At 40.9% G+C, this 18,730-nt stretch overlaps 1 protein-coding gene across 1 annotated transcript; it reads right to left on the bottom strand.

The window, feature by feature from the left end:
- Positions 1-4,994: 4,994 nt before the first annotated feature.
- FCER1G (Fc fragment of IgE receptor Ig) lies at positions 4,995-18,228 on the bottom strand. Its single transcript, XM_032233777.1, has 5 exons — positions 17,931-18,228; positions 7,920-8,011; positions 7,607-7,651; positions 6,856-6,876; positions 4,995-5,533 (listed from the first exon to the last, which is right to left on the bottom strand). Exons 1-5 carry the CDS (start codon positions 17,980-17,982, stop codon positions 5,435-5,437), a joined length of 309 nt encoding a protein of 102 aa, XP_032089668.1. The 5' UTR covers positions 17,983-18,228; the 3' UTR covers positions 4,995-5,434.
- Between the last annotated feature and the right edge of the window lie 502 nt (positions 18,229-18,730).

An 18,730-nucleotide genomic window follows, 5' to 3' on the forward strand; every position in this document is an offset into this window, starting at 1 on the left:
AAGCATGCTTTAAGAGTGGTGGATTTCAACTCCAGAATCCCCCAGCAAGCATGCTTTAAGAGGGGTGGACCTCAACTGCCAGAATCCCCCAGCCAGCCTGCTTTAAAAGGGGAAGGCTTCAAATCCCAGAATCCCCCAGCCAGCATGCTTTAAGAGGGGTGGATTTCAACTCCCAGAATCCCCCAGCCAGCCTGCTTTAAGAGGGGAGGACTTCAACTCCCAGAATCCCCCAGCCAGCATGTTTTAAGAGGGATAGACTTCAACTCCCAGAATCCCCCAGCAAGCATGCTTTAAGAGTGGTGGATTTCAACTCCAGAATCCCCCAGCAAGCATGCTTTAAGAGGGGTGGACCTCAACTGCCAGAATCCCCCAGCCAGCCTGCTTTAAAAGGGGAAGGCTTCAAATCCCAGAATCCCCCAGCCAGCATGCTTTAAGAGGGGTGGAGTTCAACTCCCAGAATCCCCCAGCCAGCCTGCTTTAAGATGGGTGGACCTCAACTGCCAGAATCCCCCAGCCAGCCTGCTTTAAAAGGGGAAGGCTTCAAGTCCCAGAATCCCCCAGCCAGCATGTTTTAAGAGGGATAGACTTCAACTCCCAGAATCCCCCAGCAAGCATGCTTTAAGATGGGTGGACCTCAACTGCCAGAATCCCCCAGCCAGCCTGCTTTAAAAGGGGTACACTTCAACTCCCAGAATCCCCCAGCCAGCATGTTTTAAGAGGGATAGACTTCAACTCCCAGAATCCCCCAGGCAGCCTGCTTTAAGATGGGTGGACCTCAACTGCCAGAATCCCCCAGCCAGCCTGCTTTAAAAGGGGAAGGCTTCAACTCCCAGAATCCCCCAGCCAGCATGCTTTAAGAGGGGTACACTTCAACTCCCAGAATCCCCCAGCCAGCATGTTTTAAGAGGGATAGACTTCAACTCCCAGAATCCCCCAGCAAGCATGCTTTAAGATGGGTGGACCTCAACTGCCAGAATCCCCCAGCCAGCCTGCTTTAAAAGGGGTACACTTCAACTCCCAGAATCCCCCAGCCAGCATGTTTTAAGAGGGATAGACTTCAACTCCCAGAATCCCCCAGCCAGCCTGCTTTAAGATGGGTGGACCTCAACTGCCAGAATCCCCCAGCCAGCCTGCTTTAAAAGGGGTACACTTCAACTCCCAGAATCCCCCAGCCAGCATGTTTTAAGAGGGATAGACTTCAACTCCCAGAATCCCCCAGCCAGCATGCTTTAAGAGGGGTACACTTCAACTCCCAGAATCCCCCAGCCAGCATGTTTTAAGAGGGATAGACTTCAACTCCCAGAATCCCCCAGCAAGTATGCTTTAAGAGTGGTGGATTTCAACTCCAGAATCCCCCAGCAAGCATGCTTTAAGAGGGGTGGACCTCAACTGCCAGAATCCCCCAGCCAGCCTGCTTTAAAAGGGGAAGGCTTCAACTCCCAGAATCCCCCAGCCAGCATGCTTTAAGAGGGGTACACTTCAAGTCCCAGAATCCCCCAGCCAGCATGTTTTAAAAGGGGAGGACTTCAACTCCCAGAATCCCCCAGCCAGCCTGCTTTAAGAGGGGTGGACCTCAACTGCCAGAATCCCCCAGCCAGCATGCCTTAAGATGTGCTCTATTTTTTTTAAAGAAAGAAAAGAGAATATATTATGCTTCCTTCCCCCCCACCACCCTCCAAAAAACCCCATAGAAAAATAATGTCTCTACAACAAGCAATGCTTCTCAATCTTGGTTTTGGGACCTATAATTCCCAGCCTGCCCTAGCTGAAATCCTAGAATAGTCCAGTTAAACTCCCAGAATGCCTTGGCCGGCATGTTGAAATTGAGGTCTATAAACATTTTAAAGCTCCCAAGTGTGGAAAAAAAAAACACATTGGTTTAATTCAATCGTCCATCGCTGGCCTAGGGGAATTCTGGGAGTTGACGTCCACCCACCTTAAAGAAGAGATTGGAGGGGGGGGGAAACTCATTTAAATCATTTTCTGTTTTTAAATGTGTTATTTCCTACCTCCAAATGCAACAAGGCTTTGTGAAAAACAGCCTCAGTTTTCAGTATTTTGCTCCTCTTGAAGAGGTAATAAATGAAAATTAAATTCTGCTATGACAGCAGGAAAAGTGACTCAAGTTGACCCTGTTCTCAATCTTCTATCTGTTCTTCCTGTTTTGTTTTTTTAATCTGAACAGGGGAAAATGTGGAGAAGCAGATAAAGTGGTGACCCAAACACAGGGCTAGAAAAACACCGATATGAATTTCCTTTCAAAAGTACCAAAAAAAGAAAGATCATTTTTGGGGGTGGGGAAAAAAAATTCAATGTGACAGAAATCCAGTTTCTCTTGTGAGTTCCCCCAAAAAAAGAAAATCTCCATTTTCAAAAAAAACAACAACCCCAAACTGATATTAGGTAAGCCTTTGTTTGTTAAATGTATATATTGATAATTTAATTTATATGCACCAATCTCATTAGCCGATAGATAGACAGAAAGACAGATAGATAATGATAGGAGATAGAGAATAGATGATAGAGACAGATAAATAGATAATGTGTGTGTGTGTGTGAGAGAGAGAGAGAGAGAGTAGGTGATAGACATATAAATATCGGTTGATAAATAAATAGATTAGATAGATAGATAGATAGATAGATGATAGATAGATAGATAGATAGATAGATAGATAGATAGATAGATAGATAGATAGATGATAGATAGATAGATATAGAGAAAAGAAAGAGAAAATAGACACAGAGATAGATAATGAGAGGGAAAATAGATGGTGATGGATGGATGGATGGATGGATGGATGGATGGATGATAGATAGATAGATAGATAGATAGATAGATAGATAGGAAGAACGAGGAGGTAGGTGGATGGATGGATGGATGATAGATAGATAGATAGATAGATAGATAGATAGATAGATAGATAGATAGATAGATAGGAAGAACGAGGAGGTAGGTGGATGGGTGGATGGATGGATGGATGGATAAGAGAGAGAATAGATGAGAGACAGACAGAGAGATATCGTTAGATAGAATAGAATAGATAGACGGATAAACAGACAGATGAGAATGAAAGAGAGAAAAAGAAAATAGATGATAGATACTGATAGATAAATAGATAGATAATGATAGAGAGAGAGAAATAAATATAGATAATGATAGAGAAAAGAGAAAAATAGATAGCTGTTATAGATAGATGTGATAGATAGATAGATAGATAGATAGATAGATAGATAGATAGATAGATAGATTAGATAGATAAATAGATAATGGTAGAGAGAAAAGAGACAAAAAATAGATGATAGATAGCTATGCAAGAGTGAGAGAGATCAAGATCGTGCCTTTATTCTTTTTGCAAATAATGCAGGGTGACACACACACACAGGGTGGCCGTGTGTGTGTGTGTGTGTGTGCATTAAAAAAACCCAGTCAGTTTTCCATCCTTCTCCTATAGCCTCTTCATCTTTTGATTGATCCTCTGTTGAAGAGGCTAACAGGTGGAAAGATAAAAACGGATTGTGTTTTTTCCCCACACATATCTGCGTGTGCACACGGACACAACACAACACAACACACACACACACAGAATCCACAACCCGTGAGATGTTTGTCTTGGTCCAAAACTGCCATGAAAGTCCAAACAAGAACAGTGGGTTTCTCTTCGTGACAGCTTCTATTTCTAATTTTTATTTATTTACATTTTTTAACAAGTTTGCTTGGCGTGGCTGCTATGGGACATCTGGAGAATTAATGTCTCTGGTTTTATTTTTTTTCCCCCCTAAGGAAATTATTTTTTTTTTTCAAAGGCTTCCCTTTGCTTCTACAAATGTGGCTCAGAAAGATGTAAAAACACAAAAAGAATGTTTAAAATAACAACCCCAAGCAGCGAACCCCTTCCGTTTCTAACCATTTCCTTTTTGATTTTCTTAATAGCTCTGGTCAAATTCTTTGAAACCCGCCTAAAGCCAGGTATCTTTTGATCCATCCATCAAGCACAGGATGTACAATTCGGGGTAAAGCGAGAATTTAAAAAAAAAACTAGGCAAAAAAATTATGAATAAAATCAGGGTACAAATAAATAGAATAGAGCTAGATAAATAAATAGAACAGAATAGAGCTGGCAGCGACTGTGTTAAAACTGAGAAAAGATTTATTTATTTATTGCATATGTATTTATTCAACCAATGTATACAGTCCAGGCTACTTACAAGATCAAAAATCACAATGGGGATGGGGGGGGGGAGGGATATATAAATTTCACCAAGCCTCTAACACAGCCAAGAAAGATAAACTCCCCATTTGCAATTGGTGGAAAAAAGCTGCGTTAGGTTATAGGTAGTCCCTGACTTATGGCCATTAGTTTAGCGACTAGTCACTGGGAAAAGTGATTTGGGACAGGTGTTCACACTTACAATACTCAATGATCCCATTTAACTGGGAAACTGGCCTATATTGATGATGATTGCAGCGTCTCTCGTGGCCTTAACAAATGTCTCAAACAACAGGAAGGAAAGAAGGGAAGAGGGAAAGAGGGGGGAAAGGAAGGAGTGAAGGAGAGGAAAGAGGGAAGGAAGGAGAGGAAAGGAAGGAGAAGAGCAGAAGAGGAAGGAAAGAAGCAAGGAGAGCAAAGTAGGAAAGAGGGAAGGAGAGTTAGGGAGGGAAGAGGGAGGAAAGGAGAGGAAAGAAGGGGAGTTAGGGAGGAAAGAGGGAAGGAAGAAGAGGAAAGAAGGAAGGTAGGAAGGCAAGAGGGAAAAGGAAGGAGAGGAAGGAAGCAGGGGGAAGAGGGAAGGAGGGAAAGGGAGGAAAGAAGGGAGGGAGAAGAGGGAAAGAGGAAAGAAGGAAGGAAAGAAATAGGGAAGGAGAAGAAAGGAGGAAGGGAAGGGAAGGAGGGGGAAGAAGGAAGAAAGGAAGGAAAAAGGAAAGAAAGAAAAATAATAGAGAAGATAGAAGAGAGAGAGAAAGGAAGATAGGTAAATGACAATGATAGAGAGGGAGAGAGAGAGAGAGAGAGATGATAGATGAGATTTGCTTAACGACTACCTGATTTGTTTAACAGCAGTGATTAACTTAACTACCCTGGCCGAAAGCTCATAATATCAAGCCCAACACACTTTTAACAATTCCCTTGCTTGGAAATTGGAACGGAAGCCATGGAAATTCTAGCCTTGCGTTGTGGTCGTAAGTCGAGAACTAGCAAAAATACACCACCACCCCCCAACGCCTGCCCCCCAAAATCAGGAGGATTTTGGTAGCTCGACTAGAATTCCCAGGCACCCACATTCGTTTGTGTGCCTTTTGCGTTGCCAAAAATTAAAACTCTGGAGGAAGATTGAGACGTCAGAGTCCTTTCTGATTTTCGGCTTCTCTCCCGACACCAAACTTGGCCCAGATCGGAAGCCGGGGAAGCCTATCCAGATGTTGTTTGGAGACAGATGTTCATTCGTTGGAGGGGGTCTCCCTGGGAGGCAGCCCTTCGGGGGGTGCTTTCGAAGTTTCTAGTGTGCTGTATGGTTCCATCTCCTGAACGTCCAGACCCTGGAAGGAGGGGAAAACCCTTGGCTTAAGAAGCTAGAATAACTTTATTCTCACTTTGAATGTACCCAAATCGGCATACGGGGAAATGAAATTGCGTTGCCTAACAGCTCTCAAAGGGTCTCCAATATATACTACATACACTATTTATCTATTTATCTATCATTATCTCTACTTTCCTGCTCTATTTATATCTATATCTATCTCTTCTTTCCTGCTCTATCTATCTTTCTTTTTTCTATCTCTTCTTTCCTGCTCTATCTATTTATCTATCATATCCCTTCTTTCCTGCTGTATTTATATCTATATCTATCTCTTCTTTCATGCTCTATCTATCTTTCTTTTTTCTATCTCTTCTTTCATGCTCTATCTATTTATCTATCATATCCCTTCTTTCCTCCTCTATTTATATCTATATCTATCTCTTCTTTCATGCTCTATCTATCTTTACTTTTTCTATCTCTTCTTTCATGCTCTATCTATTTATCTATCATATCCCTTCTTTCCTCCTCTATTTATATCTATATCTATCTCTTCTTTCATGCTCTATCTTTCTTTTTTCTATCTCTTCTTTCCTGCTCTATCTATTTATCTATCATATCCCTTCTTTCCTCCTCTATTTATATCTATATCTATCTCTTCTTTCCAGCTCTCTTTCTATCTTTCTATCTCTTCTTTCCTGCTCTATCATATCTCTCTCTCTCTCTCTTTCTCTCCCTTCCTGTTCTGTCTGTCTATCTACCTACCTAGTTATCTATATCTTTTTTCCTGCTCTATCTATCTATCTATCTATCTATCTATCTATCTATCTATATCTACCTACCTACCTACCTACCTACCTACCTACCTACCTACCTACCTATCTATGTATCTATCATCTATCACTCTTCCTTCCTGCTCTGTCTGTCTGTCTATCTATCTACCTACCTGCCTATCTATTTTTCCTGCTCTATTTATATCTATCTATCTATCTATCTATCTATCTATCTATCTATCTATCTATCTATCTATCTATCTATCTATCTATCTATTTATCTATCTATCTATCTATCTATCTCTTCTTTCCTGCTCTATCTATCTATCTATCTATCATTTATCTATCATCTATCTTGTCTTTCCTGCTCTATCAAACTTATTGACTGCTCATCTCACCACAGCACAGGGTCAAACTTTTTTATGATTTTAATGAGCGTTTAACAACCATCCTTAGGGTTGAAAGGAAGGAGAGGAAAACTCTTTTTTCTAGGTTGAAACATCATTTGGGGGTGAAACGAGAAGAGAGCGAAACTCATTTGGGGGTGAAACGAGAAGAGAGCGAAACTTACCGTATAGATGGGATCCACTTTCTAGAAAACAGAAGAGAAAAAAGATTAAAATTCAGAGCAACAAGATGGAACCCCGTTCCCCAAAAACCTCCCTTGTAATATGAAAGGTTTGATGTATATTTTATTCTTTTCCAATCCAGGGAGTCCTCGCCTTACGACCATAATTGAGTAGGGCAGTTCTTAATAAGTTCCCCCCTCATTTTACGATCTTTCCTGTCACAGTCATTAAGTGAATCGTTAAATGAAACCCCCTGTAATTTACCTCAGAGATATTACCTCAGAGATATTACCTCAGAGATACTACCTCAGAAATATTACCTCAGAGATATTACCTCAGAGATATTTGGAAATACAGATAGTTCTCGACTTACAACATTTCGTTTAGTGACCGAGGTTACAACGGCGTTGAAAAAAGGGACTTAGGACTGTTTTTCACACTTATGACCGTTGCAGCATCCCCATGGTCACGTGATCAAAATTCAGAAGCTTGGGAACTGTATTTATAACAGTCGCCAACGTCCCCGGGGATCATATGATCCCCCTTTTGCGACCTTCCGACGAACAAATTCAATGGGGAAGCCAGATTCGCTAAATAGTCACGTTACTCACTAATAATTGCAGTGATTCCCTTAACAGCGGTGAGAAGCAAGGTCGCAAAATGGGGCAAAACTCACTTAACAAATGTCTCACTTAGCAACATCAATTATGGTTGTAAGTCAAAGACAACTTGTAAAATAACAGACAGACGTACTTCGTAGATGGCAGAAGATGCTGGAGTCTTCTTCCGATTCAGGAACTGATTAAAAAGGAAGAATAAAATATTAATAAATTTTGCAATTGATTGATTTGCGAACAAGACTCCACACTGGCAACGGGAAAGGCATCTGGCCCTTAAAACACTCTGCTAGCTCCATTCAGTTGCCCAGATTCCACCCCGCAAGGGATTACGGAGGTCGTTAAATGAAGGTGAATAAAGAGCTTGATAAATAATTACAAAGATTCCATCGTCATGCCAGGATTTCAGGATTGAGGCATCTAATTTTGGGGGCTCCCCAGATGCTCACCTTAAGTCGGCAGTAGAGGACGGTCAGGATGATCCCATAAAGGAACAGAATCCCATCCAAAATGTAGCATATCTGTGATTCTTGCAAAGCTTCTGCAAACACAAGAGGCCAGAGAAGATTTGCAAGTAATTAAATAAACAAACACAGGTAGTCCTCAATTTACAACTGTTAATTTAGTGAGCATTCAGAGTTTCGACGGCAGCAACTTCGGACCATTTTTTACACTTGCAACATTTCTGTGGTCACCTGATCAAAATTCAGATGCTCGGCCAATGACGATGGTTAGCTGATAAAAGCAGGAGTTAGAAATAGGGAAATAGAAGGAAAGGATCAATCATATAAGGGAGGTAGGTGTTGTGGTCTGCCAGCAGAGCTGACAGCAGATTCGGAGAGTGAGGAGGGTTGGGGAGGAACCTGGGCCAGTCCTGGAGTGTGTGGAAGGCTCAGATGAGGGGTCAGTGTCGGAGACAGAGAGGGGTCCAGAGCCGTCTGGCAGTTCTCAGCTGCCTTCGGAGTCAGACATCAGTGAGGCAGAAGAACAGCTGGAGCCTGTTCCCAGTGTGTGCATGCGCAGAGTGGCCAGACGAAGGGAACAGCTAAAGAACAGGGGTCGACTTGGGAGGAAGGCCACAGGTGGACGGTGAATGGCCCCTCCCAGAGGGAATAAAAGAGGAGCGACAGGGGAGTGGAGTTTGCAGGAGACCATTAGTTCATTTAATTGGTTCATGACTCTCCAAGACTCTTGGCCAAGTTCTGCAGATATCGGCCTGTCAGCTCTCCCAGCCAGATAAGGTCTGTGACCGTAAATCGATGAATGGCCCCTCCCAGAGGACATAAAAGAGGAGAGAAAGGGGAGCGGGCTTTTGCAGGAAACAATTGGTTCCTTCCTTCGTTTCAGGAGTGTGAAGATCTGTCTGTGAATCTCAGAGACTCTGTGCCCAGCCTTTCCTTGCACAGCACCTCGTTAGGAGAATATTCCCATGGCAGCTTTCCAAGCTAGATAAGGTCTGTGGTCATAAATACTCCTTTGAAAGACTGTTTGCCAGGTCTTTGCTGAGTGTAAATGAGAGGAATTCACATTCGTTTTAATAAAAGAGGTTTTGTCAGGACCAGGAATCTGTTCTGTGCTTTTGGGGGAAGCCTAGGTGAGAACGATATGTTAATATGGTTAAGTAAACATCATCATCATCATTATTAATATAGATGCCGAGGTGGCGCAGTGGTTAGAGTGCGGTACTACAGGCCACTTCAGCTGACTGCTAACTGCAGTTCGGCGGTTCAAATCTCACCGGCTCAAGGTTGACTCAGCCTTCCATCCTTCCGAGGTGGGTAAAATGAGGACCCAGACTGTGGGGGTGATATGCTGACTCTGTAAACCGCTTAGAGAGGGCTGAAAGCCCTATGAAGCGGTATATAAGTCTGCTATTGCTATTGCTATTATTATTATTATAATCAATCCTAATGGAATGAGCACTGTTGTAAATATTTTGATTGCTATTTCCTAAAACTATTTGTACCCAGATCAACATACTGTTTAATTGAAAATGGAATGTTTACATGTTATAAATTTTTTAAAAAAAACGTGATGGGGAAAAAAATTAAAAGGAAATAAAATCCGATAGGAAAAACACCGCTTTCCAAAACCACTTCCTTAAATCGTTGCATCGGGATTGAGTATTTGCCTCTAAAATCATTCTGGGCGATAACGAAAGGATATCGTTTCATCGCGTTGCTCAGGACAGTTTTGCTCATATTAAACATGGACGTAATTTTTTTTTTTTTAAAGCCATTTTCTTTTCTCCGCCACGCCTGTCTGACTCACAGGAAGAGGTTTTCTTAGTAGCTGTGTGTTGGGAATACTTTTCGGATATGTTTGCAATAAATTCCAACCCAGGAAATATTGTGATGGGCAGAAGTCAAGGCCATTTTATGAAAATTAAAAAAAACGAGAGATCTAAACTTAGCTAAGCCCTTAAAACAAAACCCTTAAAACTTGCATCTAGAAAAACTGTATTTTTTTTAATTTCATTTTAATATAAACAATCTACTTTCCGTTAACCAAGGTGTCATCTGGCTTCACATATTTTGTGCCAACGTTCAAATAGACAATCTTATTCATAATTTAATCTCATTTTTAGCTTAATTTCCAATACCTTAAGTCTCTAACATCATAACAATCTCATTGTAATTCATTTAAATCTATTAGTGATATATTGACTATTAATACATTTTCTATACTTTAGATAACTTCTTTTACTTTTAATTTGTAGGTCTATTCTCTAACCACCGGTAAAAAGATTCCCAAATTGTATAATAATCGGGTGGTTCCTTCTTTTTAATTGCCAGTATCAATCTGTTCATGTCTGCACATTTTGATATTTTCCTAATCACATTCTCCTCTGTAGGGATCTCTTCACTTTCCAATTTTGTGCCAATATGATCCTAGCTGCTGTTATAACATGAATAATCAAATATACATTTTCTTTACTATAATTTTCTGGTAAAATCCGCAGCAAAAATATTTCAGGGTTATAAGTCAATATGTTGTTGTTGTATCATTTTTTCCAGCCACATATCAGTTTTAGCCTTAGATAAGGAGTTTTCCGTTTAACAGTAAATCAGGAAGCATCTGTTTCGATTCTAAGATAAAGAAAAGATTTGTTTGCAGTAACCATCCTGCTCTATTGATAAGAATTGAATCTTTAATCAAAATATATTAAGTGAACTTGTAACAGTTCACTTAATAGCAATAGCAATAGCAATAGCAGTTGGACTTATATACCGCTTCATAGGGCTTTCAGCCCTCTCTAAGCGGTTTACAGAGTCAGCATATCGCCCCCACAGTCTGGGTCCTCATTTTACCCACCTCGGAAGGATGGAAGGCTGATTCAACCTTGAGCCGGTGAGATTTGAACCGCCGAACTGCAGCTAGCAGTCAACTCAAGTGGCCTGCAGTACTGCCCCCTAACCACTGCGCCACCTCAGCCACCTTCCAAATGACCGTCCAAAATTATAATGGCATTGAAAAAAGTGACTTAAAACCATTTTTCACACTTAAGGATCATTGCTGTATCCTGTGGTCGCGTGATCTAAATTCCTTGGCAACTGACTCGTATTTATAACGGTCACAGCGCCCCGGGGTCACACAATTGCCTGACAAGCCAAGTCAACGGGGAAGCCCGATTCACTTAACAACCGTGTTACTAATTTAAGAACTGCGTCGATTCACTGAACTTGGTCGTAAGCCGGCGACTGCCATATAAATACGAGATTGGAGATGCAGTGTTTTTAGGACTGCTATTTAAGTATGCCGGCCTCAATAAATATAATATTTCTGACTTCTGTTGATCGCCTGCGTTGTATTCTCAGCGAGGGAAACAACTTATTACGGCCTCTAAAGAAGAATAAGCAAAGGAATAAACAATTTATTCCCCAGAGAATAAATCACAAGTAGCCCTCATCTTCCTTGCTCCTGGGGAGGGGAGCGATGGCAGAGCTAGACAGCATCCTAAAAAGCAGAGACATCTCCCTGCCAATCAAAAGGGCGTCTAGTCAAGGCTACGGTTTCCCCAGTTGCAATGGGTGGCTGTGAAGGTTGGACCACAAGGAAGGCTGAAGAACGGAGGCCTTTGAACTCGGGTGCTGGAGAAGACTCCTGCATTGAGTCCCTGGACTGCAAGGCCATCCAACCGGTCCGTCCTGGAGGAGATCCACCCTGGCTGCTCTTTAGAAGGCAGATCCTGAAGAGGAAACTCAAGGACTTTGGCCACCTAAGGAGAAGGAAGAAGGACTCCCTGGAGAAGAGCCTCATGCTGAGAACGATGGAGGGCAAAGAAAAAGAAGGGGACTTCTATCTATCTGATCTGTCGTCTGACTGCCTACCTATCTATCAACTTACTTATCTACCTACCTATATAATTATCTATCTATCTATCATCTATCTATCTATATATCTATCTATCTATCGATCTATCTATCTCTCTATCTATCTATCTATCTATCTATCTATCATCTTTTATCTATCTTTCTATCTATCTATCTATCATCTATCTATTATCTATCTATCTATCTACTACTACCTACCTACCTACCTCCATCCATCCTCCATCCATCCTCCAATCATCTATCATCTATATCATCTCTATCTCATCTATCATCTATATCTCTCTCATCTATCTATCTATCATCATCTATCATCTATCTATCTCATCTCTCATCTCATCTATCATCTATCATCTACTATCTCTCATCTATCATCTATCTCTATCATCTATCATCTATCATCTATCATCTATCTCTATCATCTATCTATCATCTATCATCTCTATCTATCATCATCTATCATCATATCTCTCTATCATCTATCATCTATCTATCATATCATCTATCATCTATCATCTCTCATCTATCATCTATCATCTATCTATCTATCATCTATCTATCTATCATCTATCATCTATCATCTATCATCATCTATCATCATCATCTATCATCTATCATCTATCATCTATCATCTATATCATCTATCATCTATCTATCTATCTATCATCATCTATCTAGCATCTCATCTATCATCTATCATCATCATCTATCATCTATCCTATCATCTATCATCTATCATCTATCATCTATCATCTATCATCTATCATCTATCATCTATCATCTATCATCTATCATCTATCATCTATCATCTATCATCTATCTCCTGTGAGTCCCTTGGACTGCAAGGCCATCCAACCGGTCAGTCCTAGAGGAGATCCACCCTGGCTCTTTAGAAGGCCAGATCCCGAAGAGGAAACTCAAAGACTTTGGCCACCTGATGAGAAGGAAGAAGGACTCCCTGGAGAAGAGCCTCATGCTTGGAACGATGGAGGGCAAAAGAAGAAGAAGAAGGGGATGGCAGAGAAGGAGGTGGCTGGATGGAGTCACCGAAGCAGCCGGCGTGAGCTTCAATGGATCCAGAGGATGGTAGAGGACAGGAAGGCTTGGAGGAATGTTGTCCATGGGGTCGTGATGAGTCGGACATGACTTCGCAACTAACAACAACAAGCCCTCGTCTTACGAACGGTCATTTCAAAGTTACAGCGGCACTGGAAACAGGGACTTATAACCAGTCCTCGCCCTTACGCCTGTCACACATCGCTATTTCCAGGAGTCGAAAGTAATATTAAAAAAAACAGGATGCTACATTCAGAGCAAATTTGGGGTTGCAGGGGAATTGAACCTCCTTCCCAATGCCTCTGAGGAAATATATTTCCGCTTTAAAACACAGTTCTCGTTTTTTCTTCTTCTTCTTTCTGGGGAATCCAGCCATGGCGCAATTTGATTTTGGGATGGGAAAACATTTGCTGGCGGCTGAAAAACATGGTGAGAACCATCGCTCTACGAAACCACAAAACTGGGTTAATCTGCTGCAAAGTGTAAAAATAGTATATATATGTTTGAGCACAGAAAATCAAGTGAAAATAACCGGAAACCTGGAAGAATCTGTAAAAATGAAGATTCAATCCATGTTCAGTTCACTGGGCGTGCCTTCAGCATTCCACTTAAATGATGTTTTGGGGTTCACCAATAAAACAATAAAATCCATTTTCCCCCTCCTGAGGCTCCCAGCGCACTAAAGTTTGAAAGCTTTTAATTAAAAATTAAATAATGAATCCTATCCAACTAAATTACTAGTTAACAGCACTCCGTGGAACGGTTCAATGAAGTTATCCACCAATTCAATGCAATCATAATGAATAACATTGAAATCATCAACCAAAAGCACCTCAATTCATAATCGCTTATCGATAACAAATGATTAATTAATGATTAAACAAGGTGTTAATAATAAACCGTTCCTTAATAATTAACTAAACTGCTACTTAATTATTAGTAAACGGTTAACTAAATTATTACTGAATAATAATGAACGGAATTACCGGTTATTACGGATTTTGAATTAATTGAATTATCTTTTCATTTTATCCAAATGTATTTCTTTTATGCAAAATAGATTGCATTCCCCTTTTTTGTTTCCTTTCTCACTCTGCCTTTTAATTTTTTTTTGGGAATTGCCACCCTTGTATCTTTGATCATCGTAGTTGGGAGGGTCAACTTTTTCGATAAATTACGGGTTGCTTTTTAGCTCGGTTTTCCAAGCAACTGTGAGTAACCTCGAGCCCTGCCGACTTTTCCTTTCAACTTCCTTTTGAAAAGTCCCCGACTTTTTTTTCTCTTTATAACCCGTTTCCCCTTTAAAAAGTGAGGAAGGTGGCAGATGTTTCTTTCACACATCTGCATCCGTGAAACCCAGCTTAATTTCGTTTCGTTTCACCCAGGGGGTTGTGGCTGCCAGAACCTCGGTTTTCCAAGTCCTTCGTTTTTAAAAGATGATTATTTGTTTATTCATATCCCGACTTTATTAATTTTGCGAATAACTCAAGGTAGCAAAGATATCCAACACTCTTTCTTCCTCTTATTTTCCCTACAACGACAACCTTGTAAGGTAGGTTGGGCTGAGAGAGGGATTTGGGAACACTAGCTTTCAAGCCTAAACAGAACTAGAATTCACTGTCTCCTGATGATTGGCCCAAAATCAACAAGCCACCTTTCATGCCTAAGGCAGGACTAGAACTCCCTGCCTCCTGGTGATTGGCCCAAAGTCACCCAATTGACTTTCATGCTTAAGGCAGGACTAGAACTCACTGTCTCCTGGTGATTGGCCCAAAGTCACCCAGTTGACTTTCATGCTTAAGGCAGGACTAGAACTCACTGTCTCCTAGTGATTAGCCCAAAGTCACCCAGCCAACTTTCATGCTTAAGGCAGGACTAGAACTCCCTGCCTCCTGGTGATTGGCCCAAAGTCACCGAAGCGGCTTTTATCCCTAAGGCAGGACTAGAACTCCCTGTCTCCTGGTGATTGGCCCAAAGTCACCTAGGCAGCTTTTATCCCTAAGGCAGGACTAGAACTCCCTGTCTCCTGGTGATTGGCCCAAAGTCACCCAGGCGGCTTTTATCCCTAAGGCAGGACTAGAACTCCCTGTCCTGGTAATTGGCCCAAAGTCACCCAGGCGGCTTTTATCCCTAAGGCAGGACTAGAACTCCCTGTCTCCTGGTGATTGGCCCAAAGTCACCCAGGCGGCTTTTATCCCTAAGGTAGGACTAGAATTCACTGTCACCTGGCGATTGGCCCAAAGTTACCCAGCTGGCTTTCATGCCTAAATCGGGACTAGAACTTACTGTCGCCTGGTGATTGGCCCCAAATCACTCAGACAGCATTCACGGCTAAATTAGGACATGGACTCAAGGTCTCCCTAGCCTGCTGCTTTAACCACTAGACCAACTGTCTCTTTTCATTTCAATGTCACGGTTTGGCAGGAGATTCACCAGCCCTAATCTCTTGCAAATAATTAAAAAAAAGTACTATATATAGACTAGAAGTATTTTCACATGCGCAGGAAACTTTTGCAAGATTCAAGCTGTGTCCAATATTCAGCTTTTTCAGGTCTACGGGACTTTAGCTTCTGTCTGAAATCGGAGAATTAAGTTTGGTGTAACCTGTCCTGGTGTGGGATTTGTTCTGTGAGGTTGTGTCTATTTAATTCCCCGATTATTACATTTCACTCCGGGTGAGAATCGGTCTTTCAAAGCCCCTTTCCCTCCCACGCTGCGTGAAGAAGCCCCTGTCTTTTTAATTGCAAATGATCCCTTTTATTCTATTGATAGTTTTAATGCCGAATCCTTCCCCCTTTCAGTCATAATTTATGATTTAGTCTAGTTTTTGACCACGTATCATCAACGGACTGGATTTGGTCATGCATTTGATCTGGGGTTCATGATTTTATTGCAGAATTTTTAAATATATATTTTTATTATTATTTTTAAGTTATACAATTATATTGTGTTTGAACAGAATTGGTTCTGGGCATCATTCATATCACAATAACAATATTAATAATCTCTATCACATTTCTCCAACATAAGTTGTCCTTATTATATGGTTCAAATATATGTGTGTGTCTGTCTGTCTATCTGTCTGTCTATCTATATCTATCTATCTATCTATCTATCTATCTATCTATCTATCTATCTATCTATCTATCTATCTATCTATCTATTAGATTATTTACAACCCCTGGTAAGCCCCAATTATGGGAGGGAGCTAACTGCTTCCATCATCTGTCAATCAGCTCGTCACAAGAGTCCATCACGACAGAAACCCAATATTTTTACTGTTGCCTTTGTTATATTTGTGTGTTTTTTTTTATTTGTGCTGATAATAAATAAAGGGAGATTAGTATAGATCTATTTCTATTTCAAATCCCAGTAAGGGTATGGCTAGCTGATGAGAGCTAAATAGCTTGAAATAGATCTATACTAGTCTCCCTTTATTTATTTATCAGCACAAATAAAAAAACAAACAAACACACACACACACACACACACATATATATCAGCACAAATACAACACACATACACACACACACACACACATTCAAAACTGCCTAGTTCTTCATCTTTATCTCTCCATCTCTATCTTGTTCTATCTGAACATTTATCTATATGAACAAATTTAACTAAGTTTCCATTCATATCGATCCAGTTTACGCTAACATTGTTAATAATCTCTATCGCAGTTATCAAGTTTCTATAATCCTCATTGTATTAAACTTGATAAATGTGATGGAGATTATTAAATCCATAAACATAAACAAACAATATTATACATCTCCTCTTTAGTGCTTCAATTCTGATCCATTTTTTCGACTTTAATCCAATTGACAAGAACAGTCGGAACAAAGTTAACAAATATCATTCTCGTTCGTCCAATTCAAATTCACATTTTGATTATCTCGACCCCATCAATCAATCATAGTCTTGTTTCAGAGTTCAGCTATACATTGAAGAAAAAAATAACCTAACATCTGTAAACTTCGAATCTGTTCTTTATATTCATTCTATAAGCAATTGGTTTTAATATTTCCCCCTTCTTAATTTTATTTCATTGCAGGATTTTTAATGGTATATGTATGGCGTGTTTTTATTCGTTCTGGTCTATGACTAGTAAAACTTCTAATCTGTTCTTTATATTCATTCTGTAAGCAATTAGTTTTAACATTTCCCCCTTCTTAATTTTATTTCATTGCAGGGTTTTTAATGGTATATGTACGGCGTGTTTTTTATTGGTTCTGGTGTATGACTAGTAAAACCTCTAATCTGTTCTTTATATTCATTCTGTAAGCAATTAGTTTTAACATTTCCCCCTTCTTAATTTTATTTCATTGCAGGATTTTTAATGGTATATGTACAGCGTGTTTTTATTGGTTCTGGTGTATGACTAGTAAAACCTCTAATCTGTTCTTTATATTCATTCTGTAAGCAATTAGTTTTAACATTTCCCCCTTCTTAATTTTATTTCATTGCAGGATTTTTAATGGTATATGTACGGCGGTTTTTTATTCGTTCTGGTCTATGACTAGTAAAACTTCGAATCTGTTCTTTATATTCATTCTGTAAGCAATTAGTTTTAATATTTCCCCCTTCTTAATTTTATTTCATTGCAGGATTTTTAATGGTATATGTATGGCGTGTTTTTTATTCGTTCTGGTCTATGATTAATAAAATTTATGATATATATCTATCTACTATCTATCTATCTATCTATCTTCTATCTATCTATCTATCTATCTATGTTGCAATTTTGCTGATAAATAAATAAAGGGAAGGGTTGTGACACAATACATGTATATGTATATGGTATATTTATAGGTATATATATTTGCCTTTCGTGTTTTGTAAGCGGCCCTCGAAAGAAAATAAGCGAATGGATAGAGGAATGAAAACTGGGACCAGACAATGTCCATCTAACCTCTGATTAAATCATGTTCAGCTGTAATTTATGGCATTAATGGAGAGGACGAAGGGTTATGATGTCTGTCACCACCCCACCCCCCAAAAGCCCCACCCTTTTCCTTTCCTTTAATTCTTTTTCCCCCTGACCCACAGATACAAGCGGGTGGACTTTACCTGCTCCGTCGACCACGAGGAAAACCAGAAGGGCCACAACAGAAAGGTTCATTTTGGGAGACTTGTGTCCAGAAAAAGTTTTGAATCGTTTCCGCACCGTGGAAGCAAGCGCTGGCAAAATCCAGTTGTGTCTCCTCCGGTTCGTCCCTCGGTCACAGTCCGGGGGCCGAGCTGAAGCCGTCAACGCCACCCCGCCAAGCAGGATGGACGCAACCACAAGACCCACAAAGCTTCCTGCAGTGAGTTGGTGCGCTGTGGGTGCTTAAAGACGGACAGCCATCAGCTGAAATAACTCAGCTTCTGGTTTCTAACCCCACCCTCCGGGCTAGAGACACCGAGACCAGTTTTGGGGTGGGATAAACGGAGTGGGAATAACTGGGAAAGAATTGGGGGATCTCGCAGGCTGGGAAGATCGAAGGGTTATGGGAGAAGGTCATATCCTGCCCGAGAATTGGATCCCGAAAGATGGAGATCGGTCTCTGACCTTGTGTGACCTTAACAGAATGGGGAAGGGATCTCGGAGGTCGTCTAGACGACCCTTGCTCAAGCAGGAGACCCTACCCTGGTGGTCCGCGAGAAAAGTTTGGTGCTCCGGAGACCAAACGATTTGCATTTTTAAATTGCGCTCAAACTAACGACCCCTTGGGACAGATGCGTGCGATGAAACACTTGTGTTGCTGCAGAGTCTCCCCTTTCGGGTCTTTTTGTGGGGGTTGGAGGGGGGCAGAAATCCAAACGTGGGGTCTGCTCAGCCTCCTGGTGGGGGCTTTGGGCGAAGGCTGGAGGGAAGGGCCGGTGGT

The sequence above is a fragment of the Thamnophis elegans genome, chromosome 17, assembly GCF_009769535.1.
Source record: "Thamnophis elegans isolate rThaEle1 chromosome 17, rThaEle1.pri, whole genome shotgun sequence".
Taxonomy (NCBI): domain Eukaryota; kingdom Metazoa; phylum Chordata; class Lepidosauria; order Squamata; family Colubridae; genus Thamnophis; species Thamnophis elegans.